This window comes from Sarcophilus harrisii, chromosome 1, assembly GCF_902635505.1.
Source record: "Sarcophilus harrisii chromosome 1, mSarHar1.11, whole genome shotgun sequence".
NCBI lineage: Eukaryota > Metazoa > Chordata > Mammalia > Dasyuromorphia > Dasyuridae > Sarcophilus > Sarcophilus harrisii.
Window position 1 is genome coordinate 555688276 of NC_045426.1, and position 17947 is coordinate 555706222.

The 17947-nt window shown below is 34.9% G+C and overlaps 1 protein-coding gene across 1 annotated transcript in view; it reads right to left on the bottom strand.

The window, feature by feature from the left end:
* BMP6 (bone morphogenetic protein 6) overlaps nt 1-17947 on the bottom strand; it is a 205985-nt gene that overhangs the window by 43604 nt on the left and 144434 nt on the right. Inside the window, exon 2 of the mRNA XM_031946878.1 lies at nt 12859-13051. Coding sequence (XP_031802738.1) covers nt 12859-13051 — 193 coding nt within the window. The remainder of the gene's footprint in view (nt 1-12858; nt 13052-17947) is intronic.

The following is a 17947-nucleotide window of genomic DNA, read 5'->3' on the forward strand; positions in this document are numbered from 1 at the left end:
TTGAAACTTATGAAATATAGACATTTATCTAGGAAGTATAATCAGCAGTGAAGGGACCTGTATGAGGCCATGTAATTAACTGGCTAAACTAAGATTTGAAATTAGGCTTCCTCTTACCTAGTGGAGGGCCCTTTCTAATTCACTAGCTGATTTCAAATTGGGTTGGGATTGGTAATTTAGTTACTTTCACACCAAAGGAGTTAATGTTTGAATCTAAGTCTTCTCACTATACAAAGTTGTCTCTCTAAAAGGGAACAGTAGCTCTCTACTTAATTGAAAGAGCCAACTCCAAGACATTTTGATAGTCTGTAACTACTCCAGGAAGTCTCTGTAGACTTAGATCCTTTCGGCTCCATACTTTCATTTCAGGGACCAGCCCAGAACCAAATCAACCATCTCTGAGATTGATGTAACAGGGTATACTATTCTCTTCAGCCAGTTTAACCTTAACTTCATGGGTTGACTGTCAACAAGCATTAAGAGTTATGAAAGCAGACCATTGAAATACCTTCTGCAGTAGTCTAAATAGTGCCAAAACCTACAACCACAGCTCAATGTAGGATAGGGCAAATTAGGGCAATTAATGGAAGTCCCACACTTTGGGCAGGTCCTGTGGTTGCCACATGACGGGCAACTAAGCAGTGACACCCCTGGGCTACATATTGACCTTTTGTGACCCCTTTTTAGGGCCCTCCTTAATCTTCACTTTAACCTGATTTCACCTGTATAAAATCATTGAAGGAGAATAAATCATATAGTTTTGACTTGCCCTGGTTCTCATATACTTTATAATTTCACTCTGACCACAGCAGAGTTGTAATCTGAGATGTGACCCATTCTGACTCTCACAAGTTCAACTAACTCTCTTTCTCTTTTTCTTTCTCTCTCTCTTCCTTCCTTTCTTCTTTTCTTCCTTCCTCCCTTTCTTAACTTAAAAGCCAAATAAAATTAGCTTTTCTTCTAGTCTTCTTTCTTTTTTTTTCTTCTTCTCATTTGGATGGAGTTTTTGCTTCCCCAATTGAAAAATAAAAAACAAAATCTTTTTACAAATAAGTATAGTCAAGTAAAACAAATTCCTGCATTAATCATGTTTCTTTCTAATCTGTTCTGCTATCTGCTTCTGTTTTGTAGGTAGTTTATTCCATCAATGTTTACAGTTATTTTTAATTGGATATTTCTTCCTACTTCTTCTATTTTATTCCTTTCTTTGCCTTTTGTCTTTCTTTTTACAAAGAACAAAAAGTGGTAAGATAAACACATTCCACCAATACATTGTGAGCTCCTTAAGTGGGAAACCACAATTTCCAGACTAAATCCATGTAAGGAGACATGTAGAGAAATGCAGACTTTGGTGAAGGGCTTCCAGCTAGGATATCCCACATGGACAAGCCCTCACAGTTCAAGGTCTGTGCTGGAGTCAGCAGTTGTATAACCAAAGCAAAGACCCTTGGGAATCCTGCTTAGTAGGGGGATAAGGCTACTTATCAGTCAAGAATGAGGCACACATGATCTAGGCCTGAAGTATTATATAGGTCAGGAGGTAGGAGTAAGTAATTAATGATACTGCAGACTGTGATTCCAGAGCAAGATCTTGGATTCATCTTCTAGGTACAAGTTAGAATTTGTAGCTGAGCAACAAGGGCCAGTGGTAAGTGAAGGCAGTCCCATCATTTTAAGCCCAAAGATCTTTCTTCCTAGATAACAAGGACTGGGACCAGCACAAGGAAACACCCTAGGACCTAACTAGAGGAAAACTTGAAGTTTGTGTTAACAAACTGGTGTTAGGAGCCTATAGAGACCAAATCAGGAGGGAAATGCATAGACTTTATCCTAGATCAGACAGTTTAGAGTGTGCTAAAAGCTTGCAGCTCTCTGGCAGGAGCCACCTCTGAGACCACTAAAGAATAAACCATTCAGGAGCAAGTAGTAAGGTCCAGCCAGAATAAAAAACAGGATCAAGCAAGTTCCCAGTATACCCTCCAGAATTATGCAAACTCCAAACAAAATCCTTGAGGAAGAAAGTGTTTAAATCTGTGAAAAGTGAGAAAACAAAAAAGACATTTGTGATAAAACAGACTATATGGAGCCAGGGATATACAAAGTATAACCCCATAGAAAAATAATAACTATAAAACATAGATATGTAAAGTCCCAAAATCAAAATACAGCTTTCCATCAAGGTCTACTAGAATTCATAGAAGAAATGAAGTCAATCAATGCTTTAAGAAACAAAGTCTGAGAGAATTTCATAAGATCATAGATTTAGAGACATTTTCTTCATCAAGCAGATCCTTGTAGGAAGACACAAAAAAATAAGATGTACTCCTCTGTCAATCCTACCTAGGTAATTAATGATATTGCTTTTGGTTAGCAAATAGCAATTATTATGCATTCTATGGGAATGGGGAAAAAAGATAAAGTGAATTAGGTTATATTATTCTATACTTTTATCAGCATTTTCTTAAATAAATAGTATTAAATTATAAAATGGTATCAATTGACTTTTAAATGTGAGAAAAGAACAATAACATATAGAAGAAAAGTAATTTCATAGTACACAAAGCATATCATATTATATACTTAACTGTGAAGAGGGAGGTATGTGAAAATATATTTAAATTTAGGTTGAAATACCAGCTCCTCCAATTATACTACTTGTGTGACCTTGTACAAATCATAGCCTTATAAGTCTCAATTTTCTTACCTGTAAAATGAGAAAATAAGATTCATTGACATTAAAAAACACTTTCTAGCTTTCCAAGATTTATGATATACTTCCAATTCTAATTATTACAATTATATATCCTGATCTTGTGTTTAGGTAGGGTAACTAGTAAATATTTAATCACTGGTTTCCTAAGGTGAGGGGAGGAGGAGGGAGGCAAGGGGGAAAAAAAAGGAGAAAAAGGAAATTTACATGATAACTCTATAATATATATAAAAGGAATAGCAAATTGGATATGATAAATTTACAGTTTTATGTGAATTTATCTTTTCAAAATTATGCTTTGTTATGGAAATGCTTATTTTATTCCATAAATTGAAAATAAATTAAAAATAAAAAAAAAAACTGGCTCTCGGGGGGGGGGGAGGGGGGAAATGAATACCTGACATTTTTTAAAGTTTAATCTGCATTATTAACATTTTCATCACTTTCTTAAGTCTAGACAGTCAAAACAATAAATCATGACCTGATTTGTAATATTTACTGATTTCTGAAATATAAATGTTTACACTGAAAATGAGCAATTATCTTTCCAGAGTCAGTTTGTGTTGGCTTCACTTCAGCAAACCTCTACTAGTGTTTTACACACTTTGTGTTTGGTCTTCTATATGCCAATTTATTATCTCAAATATTAAATTATTAAAAGTTTAAGAGTCACAATAATGTTTCTTTATTATCATGAATACTCATATCTGAATATATGCCTTAAATTCACCCAGGCTTATCTCCTAAAACAACTAGGTTTTACATTGATAATCTCCATTAACTTTTAGCACAAACTCCTCCAGCCTTCCCTAATCAGGGTTTCTGATCTGCCTTTTATAGTAGGGACCCCATGATGTCATTCCATCTGCCTCAGCTGGGTATGTGACTCAGCACTTTACAACCTGAATTTTTCTTTTTAAAAAGAGACAGACTTTTTTTGCAACAAAACCAAACATATGCTAAGCACATTTAATCCATCAAATACTACAAATATAACTTAAACAAAGATGAGAAAAGAAAATACATTTCCTCACAGCTCTCTCAGTAGTTTTCAGCCAAGACACCCCAAGATGGTGCAGGTGGGAAGATCAAACCATTCCACACCAAGGGAAGGGGCCTGGAGTTAAAGTTGGACAACCTTTTGGAAGAACTCTTAGAGACAGTGGGATGCCTAGGCTCTTGGCCCAGAACTTCCTGGCCTAGAAGAGATACAGAAGAAAATCCTTTCCTTTCTTACAATTTAGAATTGTATATAAGCATGTAATTCTCCTAGTGTTTCCCCTCTCCCATGCACAAAAAAAAAGTCAGAAGCTTCAGTCCTAGAATCCAGGGAAGCTCCCAGCTCTTCTGGAGCAGAATATCATCAAAGGTTGAGACAATCGAGGCTTTTATATTACTTTCCAAACTTATTTCTGGCCCCAAGGAAGTATAACATGACCATTTTAAGAACAAAGCAGCTGTTTTTTGTTGGCTGTAGCTGCATAAACCTTGAAAATGTTGTGCTGGCTGCTCTTGAAAAAGAAAAGAAAAGAAAAAAAGAAAAAAAAACATACACAGGACCCCCAACATTAGTGTTTGTCATTTTCTACCCGGCAATAAAACAACGTATTTAAATAAATTATAGAGCTTGAAAGCTTCCTACACTTTTCAAAGGCCATTGATCACCCATTTTCACCACTGCAAAGCTTCTTTCATGAAAAGTGATTTCAGTGAATAATATATGATTGGCACTTGACTGACAAATTGATTTCAATCAAGTCACCCAATTGAAGTCCTGAGTAGAATATTAGTTAATTATTTTTTATTATCTGAGTAAGAATTTACATACTACCTCTATCAATCAACAAGCATTTATTAAGCACTTACTGTGTGTCAAGCACTGTGCTAAGTTCTGGGGATACAAAGAAAAGTGAAAAAGAAAGGGAAAGGGGGGGGGGACAGCTAGATGGGCAGTGTATAGAACACTGGCTCTGGAATCAGGAGGACCAGAGTTCAGATTTACTTGCTGTGTGACCCTAGACAAGCTATTTAACCTCCATTGCCCTCAAAGGGGGGGAGGGGAATGGTAAAGACATTTATATATAGCACCTATTATGTGTCAGGTACTGTGCAAAACATTTTATAAAGGTTATCTCATTTGATTTTACCTCCCACAACCCTGGGAAGTAGTTTTTGAGGCTGGATTTAAATTCACGTTTTCCTGATTCTAGGCCCAGTTCTATTCAGTGCACTACTCAGTTGCCCCTAAAAACACTATCCCTGTCTTTTAGGAACTTCAATACTCATGGGAGAAACAACCTATAAAGAAAAACCAAAAATAGAGTTCATAGATGTTAGATGAGGCATGGTTAGGCAAAAGTTTATTCAGAAAAAGATCTGCAAGCTCAATATAGATCAACACTTTGATATGGTAGAAAATATGGTAAAAAAGTCATTGCAATCTTGGGTTGAATTAAAATGAGCATAACTTTTAAGAATAAAGATATGATATTATAGTTTTACAGTATTCTGCCCTAGTCAGAAAGGTTCTGAGCAACATCATTTAGAAAGACACTGTTAGAACTTGAGTGTCCAGAAGAGAACAAAAAAGAATGTTGAAAGACCTCAAATGCATTCTAACTTCAGGTGCATTCTATGTGAGAATTGCTTTACATAATGGACAAGGTTAGCCTGAAAAGAAATAGTTCATACCAATTATATTCAAATATTTGAAGGGTTGTATTATCAAAGGTGTATTACAGATGTTCTGTTTGGCTTCAGAGGGCAGATCTAGGAAACATGGAGCTAAACAGAAAAGATCTCTTCTCTGCAAGAAGGAAGGTTAGGGCTTGAGATGGGAACAAGCTTCCTTACAAGTATAATTCACCAAAACCAGAATGGGCTGCCACAAGATATAATGTATTACCCATAGAGGAGGTCTTCAAGTAAACCTTATGGCTACTCCCAGATATGTAGTTAGAAACTGTGATTATTGTAAAAGTAAGCGTTAGAGGCCTGGCTCTTTCCAATTCTGGTTCTATTATTCATGTTCCTTTCCTACTTCAAAGACGACACACTTGTTTGGTTTTTCTCTTGCCCTTCTAACAACTCTTTCTTTGCTTCATTATCTTATTAATCTCCAATTTTTAAGCATTTATCAAGGATCTGTACTTTTCTATTCTTTCTCCAATCATAGTTTCCCTTCTATAACTTCAAGTAATATTACCTGAATAGAAATTTAGATGATTTCGAAATCTGGCTCCAGCTTCCAAAACTCTAGAGTCCCATCTTTGCCTACAAACAGCACTATCCAGATGCACTGACAATCCCCCCTTACTCTAATCTCAGAATTATTATTTTCCTAACTTGTTCCTCCTTCTAGCTTCACTATTTCCATCAGCAGCATTAAGATTTACACAGTCTTCCATATTGAAAACCTTGGGATTATCTGGGATGCTTCTTTATCCTTCTTTCTTTTATCCCATTCTCATCCCCAAATCTCTCCATTCTATTTCCATACTACTTGCATCTCCTTTCTTTTGTTACTGCCTCCATCCTAATATAGGCCTTCATTATCACTTCTTGCAATATCTTACTAATGTGTCTTCTCACATTTAACATCTTTACTTCTTCAGTTTATTCTCTAAATCCCTGCCACACTAATTCTTCTTCTGAAAAGTTCTAGTCATGTCATTCCTTTATCCAAAATACTTCAGTGCCTCCCTATTACTTTCTGAATAAAACTCAGACTCTTTTGCTTAGCATTTCAATTGCTCCAAAATGCGGGACTATTTTATTTATTTTTTTTATTATAACTTTTTATTGACAGAACCCATGCCAGGATTATTTTTTACAACATTATCCCTTGCACTCACTTCTGTTCCGATTTTTCCCCACTCTCCCTCCACCTCCTCCCCTAGATGGCAAGCAGTCCTATATATGTTGAATGTGTGTGGGACGCTTTTCAATGTTTACCTGTAATTACCTTTTCTACGTTCCAGTTAACCTGAATTATTCCCTGACATGATGTCCTACCTCTGTCTTTACTCAAGCTATTTCTTATATCTGGAATATCTTCTCTCCTTCTCTTACGTATCCTATTGAATTTCTTCACAACTTTTAAAGCCCAGTTTAAATGCTACTATCAGTATTCAAGAAAGTCTGACAGAGACACCCATTAATAAACTTTAAAGAGATCAGAAACAATTATTAAGGACATAACTGTCAGTGATCTGTCATCATCAGTCCCTTAATTTATCATACAAATCAACACATAAAACTCTACCTGATAAACAGAAAACAAAGCGGCTCACCATTGCAGATATGCAGAGAAACTTAAGAACACAGAGAAACAACAAACTCTCCAAAGCTATGCAGTTCTGTCATAGAGAACTTTCACTTATCACACTTTCTTGTTGTTACTGTCAAAACAACTGACACTTTAGCCACCACCTGAGTACTGATTTATAAATATTAGCCCAATAGCCAGACTCTTCCTACTCTTAAATAGGAGTGTTTCAGGATGCCCTCCTTATGATTCTCAGCAACAGCAGCTAACTTACTATTCCTACAACTTAACTGTATTGCCACCCTAATGACAATTACAAAATATCTTCCCACCAAAGACCCTTCCTTCTTATCTTTGAAGGGGGTATGTGGCCTTAGCTGGCCTTCCTGTATAAACCTAAAGACAATTGGTCTGCCCCACTGAAAAAGTATGGGCCTTCTCTGCTCTGTTGGAATATAGGACAGTAAAAAATATATTTCCTACAGGCTGTTTATTTTTAGCACTCTTCCTCTTTATACATTATTTAGAGCAACTGAAAGCTTACTTTATATACAACTCAGAGATTTAGTATCTAGTTATCACGTATAGGAAATGTTCCTTTCTTTCTCTCAAGAGGCTGATTTGTGGAAGGACTACTCTAGTCATTTTTACTACTTTCTTTGTACCATCAGGATCCAGTTAAGTAGGGTATACCTAAATATCTTGTACCTTTTTTTCTCATGATCTCTTATCTGGGATGAAGCCCTTATTTAAAGATCTTAACATCCTGAAGGTTCATCTTCAGACTCAAAGATGTTCAGTCTAATCTGTTTGCCCCAAAGATGATGGTCAGCTCTAATCTACCTTGATATATCATCTAGGTCTTAAAATCTTATATCCCTTCTCAATACACTTGATTAAAGTCCTATTGTGATGATGAAATTGTGAGGTATTCCATGGAACTACTTCCACATATCTATCCAGCAGAAGTACATTGCCCAGATCTCAATAGCAGTTAAGATAGAGTGGTTATCCTTTGAGCAAACCATCAGGCCAGCCCAATTTGGCCACACATTGAAGAACCAAGACCTCTAACAACTCTGCTGACCTATAACCAGCTCTCTCCTGTCTTCTTAAATGTCTTATCCTATTCTGACCATAAGACCTCTTATACTTTTGGACCAGTGTCTCCATACCCTGAAATCTCCTCTTTATGCAGTTCAACTCAACTTTGGATACTCAACACTTCCCCATTTCCCTCCTTCTACCTTCTGATCAGAAAGCTGGAAGGAAGAGCACTAAACTCCCCAAATATACTTTTATAGAGATCTGGAATTTTCAGCTCACTTTCGACTTTCCATTTGCAGCTTTGCTTAGTTTGAACTCTGTGGAAAAGATGCCTCTGGGCTGGATACTCCCTAGTGTTCTCCCCTTCCCCACTTTCCAACAGGGACTAATTCTTTTTTTCGAATTTGTTTCACTACCATGTAACACAGTGCCTGGCATACCATAGATGTTTAATAAATGTTTGTTGTACTAATGCAGACAAGATTAGAAGGGAAGCAATAAACTGGGAAAACATTTTTATAGTCAAAGTTTCTGATTAAGGCCTCATTTCCAAAATATATAGAGAATTGACTCAAATTTATAAGAAATCAAGCCATTCTCCAATTGATAAATGGTCAAAAGATATGAACAGACAATTTTCAAAGGAAGAAATTGAAACTATTTCTAGTCATCTGAAAAAGTGCTCTAAATCATTATTGATGAGAGAAATGCAAATTAAGACAACTCTGAGATACCCCTACATACCTCTCAGATTGGCTAAGATGACAGGAAAAAATGATGATGAATGTTGGAAGGGATGTGGGAAAACTGGGACACTGATACATTGTTGGTAGAATTGTGAACGGATCTAACCATTTTGGAGAACAATTTGGAACTATGCTCAAAAAGTTATCAAACTGTGCATAGTCTTTGACCCAACAGTGTTATACTGGGCTTATAGCCCAAAGAAATCTCAAAGAAGGGAAAGGGACCCACATGTGCAAAAATGTTTGTGGCAGCCCTTTTTGTAGTGGCTAGAAACTGGAAACTGAGTGGATGTCCATCAGTTGGAGAATGCTGAATAAGTTGTGGCATATGAATATTATGGAATATTATTGTTCTGTAAGAAATGACCAGCAGTATGATTTCAAAGAGGTCTGGAGAGATTTACATGAACTGATATTAAATGAAATGAGCAGAACCAGGAGATCATTATACACTATACATTATATATTTCAACAACAATAATATATGCTGAATTAATCTTTTCAACAATGAGATGTTCACTACTGTTCAGTAAGGAAGAGAATCAGCTACACCCAGAGAGAGAACTATGGAAAATGAGTGTAGACCACAACATAGCATTTCCACTCTTTCTGTTGTTGTTTGTTTGAATTTTTGTTTTCCTTCTCAGGTTTTTTTTTTTTTTTACTTTCTTTCTAAATTCAATTTTTCTTGTGCAGCAAGATAACTGTATAAATATGTATACATATATTATAATTAACATATACTTTTACATATTTAACATGTATTAGACTACCTGCCATCTAGGGGAGGGGGTGGGGAGAAGGAGGGGAAAAGCTGGAACAGAAGATTTTGCAAGGGTCAGTGTTGAAAAATTACCCATGCATATGTTTTGTAAATAAAAAGCTATAATTAAAAAAAAGATTCTACATTTGTATATTATTCTACTTAACATGATATTTCCTATTTTAAAAATATAATACATATTATAATTACGTGTTACATTGTATTATATATTGTTAGTATATGCTTATATATTATATTGTACATTGTGATTATATTATCATGTATGATTACATATATTTATGTATGTATCCATATGTATGTACATGTATTATATGTAATATAATATATTACATAATATATTATCCTTACTTCAAAAATATAAAAATAAAAAATAAATGTTTATTGAATTGAACTGAAAAAAACATACTTTAAACCCAATCTATATCATACATAGTATTATTAACTCTGGGAAATTTATCACTGCCAACTGCTGGGCTTGTAACTCTCTTGCCTTTTTTGTTACATTCCCTTCTCTTGGCCTTAAGCTCCCCTGCTTCTTTCTATAATATACATGTGATCACTTTCTTACCTAAATATTTCAATTGTTTCTGCAAGGTCATTTAAAACAGAGAGCACTTCTTACAAGTCTAAATCATTCTCAACTATTGGGATTCATTTATACATGTAAATAACCATCTCTTTTCCTCTGTATACTTACTGTATATAGAAGCATTCCATTTATTATGAGGATATTCAAATATTATCAAGAAATTGACACTGGTAATCTCTTAGCAAACATTATCTCTATAATAGAAAACTTGTCCAATCTATAAAAGGAATTATCCAATCTAGTTCCCATTCCCCTCCCCGATAATTTTCTAAGAATGTAAAGTATCCTAACTAGGTCTATTGCTAATTTTTGAGGTTAGACAGTATAAATCCTTTCATAATGATCTAGGAAGGCACTAGTTTGCTTCTCCTGTCCCTGGAAAACCTCTGGGTTATCCATCAGATCCTCTGGGATTGAGAAGAAAATATAGACACCATAGTTGCAAGGGTTCCCTAACTTGTGGCATAAGAAAACAGGGAAAACTTTAAAAAGAATTTCAGCTAACATCTACCTTATGGTACAAAATTACAACCAAACCTCTTAGTGTATCCTGTGTCTATGGCTTCAGGCAGCTTGTAGCATACTTTAAAGAGTTTTCCAAGTACAAGTGTAAAAAAACATAAAGAAACTCAAAGCCATAAAAAAGTTACTTGAAAATACAACTCAACAGAGTTATATGACCTTAATCTACAGAGGTTTCACTTATCTCTCTTGTTCCTCCTCCTGTCAATACAGTCAACTCTGCAATCACAGTATCAGCGCTAGCTTGGGAATCCCAACGCAAAAGCTCTGGACTCACAGGCAGCCTCAGAAAGAAAGGGGGTTGATGCCATATTCTTGGTAGAAGCTTCTGCTTTCTTGCTTCCATGGCTCAATTATCCCTCCTCCCTGATTTTGCCGAATCTAAGCTCCCATTGTAAGATATTAACATGTGTTATTTTACATCCACTAAAGCTGTACTCTGATATCTCATCATGATATGAAGATCAAGAGAGTTTTTGATAGGCATCAGTGGAGAGAATATCTATACTGATAAAATTATAGAGGTTTGAAGCATTGAAACGTTTTATGTTATGCTTATCTTTGTGCCATATTTTTCTATTTAACTGTTGCCTCCAAAAGAGCAGACACAATGTATTAGTTAAGCTTTGTATCACTCTCAGAATTTGGCATAATGCTTGCATATAGAAGTCATTAATAGATGTTTGAAGAATTGAACTGAATTATTGTTTTTGTCATAATCATTAGTGAATTAATTTTTATACTCATTCATAGAGCCATTATTTGCAGCAAGAATTATAGCCATTCTCAAAAATCATATGAAAGTCTAAGCTTTGGATGTTATGGAAATTCTAGAGGGAGAGTCAATGGATTTTGTCTATGACCATCCAAAGACCTCACAACAGGGGAGGAAGGGTGTTGAGATTTATAAAACAAATACAACAAATCCTTCCCCCCATTAAATTTATATCACTTTTCTCCAATGTTGGTACAATACTCTTGCTTCCTTATTTATGTATTTTACACTTGACAGCAAGACTAGTGCACCCAATGCCTCCCTGAACTATCAAACAACCCATTAAATATCCAGCAAGATCCAAAATCCAAGATTTTTTGGCAAATTTATCACCTTGTTTTCCAGTATTCCAAGCCTGGGATAAATGTTAAAGATTAATTTCCAAAACACATTAGCTAATCAAGCAAAGACTATGTTCTTCTCTACATTCTGTGAAATACTCAGTTTGCATGACTATATACATATTGCTGGGGAAAATGCAAACATGGTACTTTTGATATATTGTCCTATTATGTAAATATATGAAAGGCCTTCTTTTCCTAAGAAACACTATTTATGATTGTGTAACCAAGCAAGATATTTTTCTTTGACTTCCTTCCAACCTTCCCAATCATTTTATGATTGTTTTATTCAAGATCTTTTGGTATAGACCTCAGAATATACTTCTAAGCAGCTGTGTTGTTTTCTTCTCCCTCATGTAGTTAAATTTGATATTGCACCATATAATTTTTATTAGGAACTTCAATACTTTGAACTTAGGCAACTTTACCAAGAAAGAGAAAAAGAGAAAGATAGAAACAGAGAGAGATAGACAGAGAGGCCCCAAATAATAACTAAACACTATTTTCATCACTACAAATTCCCTTCCGGTTTCTAATAAAGAATATATATATTATTGTAAAGTTGTATTTCAAAGTACCTGATTTTAAAAGAGGGTTAGCATCATTCCAGGTCATAGCATTTTGGTATTAGATTCTATGGCTTTCTGATTTGCTACATTGTTTTAATATGAAAAAAATTACCTTCAATTCTTATGTGTTTGGACTTGTTTTTAACAGCATTTTGGCAGGTATGCTCATGCTTTTGTGTTTTTGCTACATCCTCTTCCCCCACCCATCCATCTTAGATTGCAAAGTAGGAAACTGCATATTCTGATTCTTGCCTATCTCACTACGGTGTCTCTCTTCAAGATGTGCACTTAGTAAATGTTAACTGACTGGCAATTGGATTAAGACAGTGTTTGGAATGTTCCCCACTCAACTACAACAAACTCAATTGCCAACAAATTGCCTTTACTCTGCCAGTCTGAATAAATAGCACAACTTCATGTTTTGCTCCTGAGCCCAGAATTTATATTTCCAACAAACACACTCTGAGCCATAGAGTAAGAGAATGTGGGACTCCCTGGATCTTCATACCTGTGCTTGTGCTCCTGTAAGACTTGATAAATGCTGATAAGAAAAGTTTGGTTTTTAAAGGTCCCCATGACACAATCCTTGTAGATTCGAAACTCAGCAGCCGTCACAGCCTCTCCCTCAGGAATCTGGGACAAGTTGAACTTGAATTCCTTGTGATGGCGTTGGCGAGGGGAGAACTCCTTGTCATACTCCACTATAAGATTAAACAAGAGAGAGTGATAACCATTGTTACTTCACTAAGCACCACATGGGAATCTCATTACAATTTTATCATTTCACCTGATTTTTGCCATGTCCCAATCCTGAAGCTCATCACACAGCTAGTCAGTTATTTAGGATGTTTCTTTCTCTCTCTTATATCTCTGATGACTCATTTCACTGTTCACTGATGCTCCTGCCAAGATCAGGTGGATTACAGGAAAAAAGAAGAGGTGAGAGATTCTCTAAGTCTCTGGATCTTATTGAGGTAGATAGGTGATAAAGTAGGAAAAGGGATGACCTTAGAGTCAGGAATAAGTGAGTTTGAACCCTGCTCTGTATGTCTACAAGGCTCTGTAACCTCCAGCAAGCCACTTGAACTTTCTGAGCCATTTGCCAGGAAGCACTTTGAGGGTAGGGCATGAGTACTTAATAAATGTTTTCTTCTCTGTAAAATGGGAACAACTATCTACTTTACAGGGTTTTGTGAGTGTCAAATGAAAATATACATAAAACACTTTGAAAATTTTAAATTGCTACATAAATACTAGGCATTATTGTTATTATTGTCCTATGGATTAATAAATTTTGGGGTTTTTTATCAGTTAGATTTCAAAAATCCAAGTAGAATATAAAATTCTTAAGAGCAAAAATTCTTTTATATTCACAGCACCTACCCCAATACCTTGTATGAGTGATGCTAAACTCATGTTTGCTGAATTAAAGTAATTTGAATTTTTAAAAATGAGATTTTTAAATGGAAAAGAAAAGAGATTTAAAATGAATTCTGTATTACATTTCTTTCCCCTTTGAATATAGATTATGGAGAACTGACTGTAACTATAGTTTATCAGGAGTAACTGGGGGTCACATAGAAACCCTTCACAAGGGGAAAAAATATCAAAGTTCAGACATTCAGCTAACAATCTTTGTAAAAAAAAAAAAAAAAGAAAGAACTGCCTATTTCCCACAATAAATCATTGGTGGTGTCACTAGTGGTAAGAAATAAGCCTGCCACATTGTTCCCTTTTTTTGTCTTTATGGCAACCACCGCTAAATCTCAGCATCAAATTAATTCTTTGTAGCAGTTTTTTCTTGGGTATTTGGATTGTGAGAAATTTCAAATTATTCACCTTCTCCAATAGCCCCTTCTCTTCCACACAACTTGAATTTTTTCCCAGTACTACTAGAATAAAATTTAGCAAACATTTATAATTTTCAAGGTCCTAAAACTTCAACATGGTATAAATGAGTAAAACTGAGTAACCTATAAGGTATAGGGCTTTTGTTATAGAATTGAAATTAATCATGACCAGATGTGTTAAAATTTCATTTTATATTAAATTGTTTTCTTTTTCTTTCTCTATTACCCTCAAATACTTTTTTTGGGGGGGAAGGGAAAGCTCTGCTTCACTTTTAAATGCAAAGGATCAAAGAAGGTAAGGAAGACCAACTAAGAAAAAAATCACTTTACAAACCTAACATGAGAGTAGTTTTTCCAATTAGTGATAGCCCACGAAAAACAATATTGTTGAAAGGTTCACACAAGGACATCAGCACATGGCTATCACTTTTCCTTAGAGTTGATATGCCTTTTAAATTTGATTTATCCTTGTTGCTTAAAAGTGAAGACTATCTAATTCCCCTAATATAATGGGTAGAAAAAAATTCAGAATTCCATCATACCCATGACATGGTTTTGTGATTAATTTTTATATTATAAGATGAGGATGGAGCTGAAGTATTTCTGTGAGAACTAAAGTTAAGGACCTGCACAGGAATTTTTTAATCTCTTTAATAAGTTGCAATAATCAACAGAGTGAAGCAAAGCAAGGAGCAGGTACAAGTACAAGGTAACAAGTAAGACCTCTTAAAGTTCTTCAATAAAAGACTTGATAAAAGATCTCCTGAGGCTTGTCTAGTCAGTGGTCAAAAAAGGTAGGAAAAGAACCCAGCAGCTGCTCAGAATTTGCCATTCTGCTTACTAACCACAATATTAACTTGTTACTATTAAAAGTATGGCCAAACTATGACCATGGGAAAATGATACCTCTAGAGTATCAGGCAACTGTGGACTAAAAAAAAAAAATAAAAAGTTTATAGAAGAAACCTGGTACACATCCCCAACAGATGGAAAGGCATAAGTAAAATCTTCAATGCAAAAGGTACAATTCCCAAGACTCAGCAAATTTGAAGTTGCAGTTGGGCCTTATTGGCACTTTTCTTGAAAACACCTTGATCAGCATGGTTTCCCATAACTCTTCCATCATCAAAGATACATTGTTCTGATTTTCACTTTAATGTACTGCTGTATTCTGCTTTTCCTATTCACTCTTCTCTAGAGTTCATTCAGAACCACTGTGCCTCTAAGATGATTACGCACCTTTTTTTTTTTTTTTTTTTTTTTTTTTTTTTCTGAAGCAATTGGGGTTAAATGACTCGCTCAGTGTCACACAGCTAGGACGGGTTAAGTGTCAGAGGCCAGATTTTTCACCTTATTTCTGAGAATCGATCTTTATCTATATATTCTTGAATTTCTTCATTCTGCTTCACTATGGTACCTTCAACACCTCTCTATGATTTTTCTTATTAAAGCTGTATTGCCCTCTTCACTCCTCTCATAACATAGCCACTAAATCACTTCCCTCTCATTGAAGTTCAGTTAGAAATCTCCCCTTCCTCTGCCACCTTTTTGCCCACAATTGTATCTGTATAGGGTATTTGGTAATGCTGTCTCAGGATGCTGCAAATAAATGAAGCTATGCTACAACCTGCATGTGGATTTGAGGGTTTGCACTGGAAGCAAATCAAGTTCCCTTGCTTTAGCATGTCCCCTTTAAGCAATATGAATTGGGTCTCCTTAAACATCAGTTAAGTACATAGTAGAGAGCATAACTGGGATGGGTATGCTCTCCTAAACACTCATGGTGTGTGCTTTTTCCTGGTTTGACGTAGCTTCTAGCATTTGTAGCTTCTAGTTCTCTTGTTCAATGTATGGCAAGTTTGGCTGTCATTGCTCCAGAAATCCTTCTTCCTTTGAGACAAGGGTCATGTTTTTACTCCATGGTTTTTATTTAAACTTTTATTTAAAAGCCTACTAATAACTCTTCTTTATGGGTCCCCTAATAGATACAATACAGATAACTGACTTGCTCCTCCAAACTTATTTTTTCTCTCTAAGTATTTTGTAAAGAAGTATGGTAATTTATAGCCTCAGTGTTCAATTTGTTTTGTTAAGGCAAAACCCTGTATTTCTTACTGTAGAAAAGTGATGAAGTTAATCTTCATAATTTGAAGACACAGTTCTGCTATATTTCCCTCAAAAGATAAAAATTAATTCAATCAATTATTTTAATCACTAATTATAATTGTTTGTTTAATTGAAAAGAATAAACATTAGTAATATTATAAAAATATATAATGCTTTGCATTTTGAGTCTTAATTCCTTTTTTTGTAAAATAGGAAAATAATAATAATCTACTTCATAAGACTTATAAAAAAGAATTTTTACTATAATTCTATAATAATTTATAAATATAATGTGTTATTACTATTACTATTATTGTATTAATGTGTTGGCTGTCTTCCAAATAATTTAAAGCATCATTACATATGTGTGTAGACGTATATACACATATTAGGAGATGTGATGATGCCAGATCTAATTGGCTTGAGAAAGTCACTTGTTAAATTTTCTTTATGTGAGCATTTATACTCCAAAAGTTAGAAATCTTTATAAATCAGAGCTTGATTTGTTGTTTCATTGGTTGTCTAGATTTAAAGTGTTAATAATGCAGATTAAGTTTGAACATATGTATGCAACATTTTTAAAGGGAATCTATTTGTTAAACATGTACCAGCAGATGCCTGTATCTATCTACAAATAAAAAAAAATAGCAGGGGAATGAAATAGAATTCTAGACTTGGATGCAAGAATATGAGTTTAAATTCTGCCTCAGACATTAGCTTTGTGACCACAGGTAAGTCATTTGACCTCTCTAAGCCTCAGCTTTCCCACTTGTAAAATAGGGATAATAATAATAATAATAAAACCTAACTTTCAGGGTTGGATAAAAAGGACTTCATTGGCCTTAGTGCCCTGCATAAATATTAGTTACCTATCATCTTATTTGTCTTTATGATAAATAGGAAAACATTTCTCCCATTTGATGGATTTGACAATAGACACAAAGAAATGACTTTCCTATTACAGTATGGAATGGGAACCACAACTCAGGCCTTCTAATTTCATGCCCTCTGCTCTTTTTAAATTAACATGGGAGGAAATATTGTCAAAATAGAGGAAGAGGCAGCCTTGGTATATGGATGATATGGGTTTAAGTATTGGTGCTGACATATACAGTATTGATTTTGTGATTTGGGGCAAGTCATTTACTTGGGAAGATTCCAAACTATTCTGACTATAAATTACAGTGCAGTTGTTGATATACAGGTAGTATCCTCAATAGGAGTTCCATATACCAATAAAATTATAATTGCACTTAAAAAAAGTATTCAACATGTTTTAATCTGAAGGAATGGTAAATAGAATATGTTTATTGAGAGGAATGAAGTTCTAGGGCAATTGATTCAAAATATCAACTTGCATATTGCTTTGCATTTTGAGCAATATTGTCAAACAAGTCAAAAATTTTTAAAAAGCTACTAAGCTATGGCAATTTTTCAAAGCCTTTTGTTAAGGACATAACACAGATGAAATACTTAGTTTTTGCAAAATAATCTAATTCAGAAAGACAAAGATATGTTCCTTCTATTCCCCACAATGATTTAGGAGGGATTGCTTATCAAGGCCTATCCTACCTAGAATATCAATTACCAAGAAATTCCCATCCCTCTGCCATCCATTTATGGTCAAATATCCCTTATAAG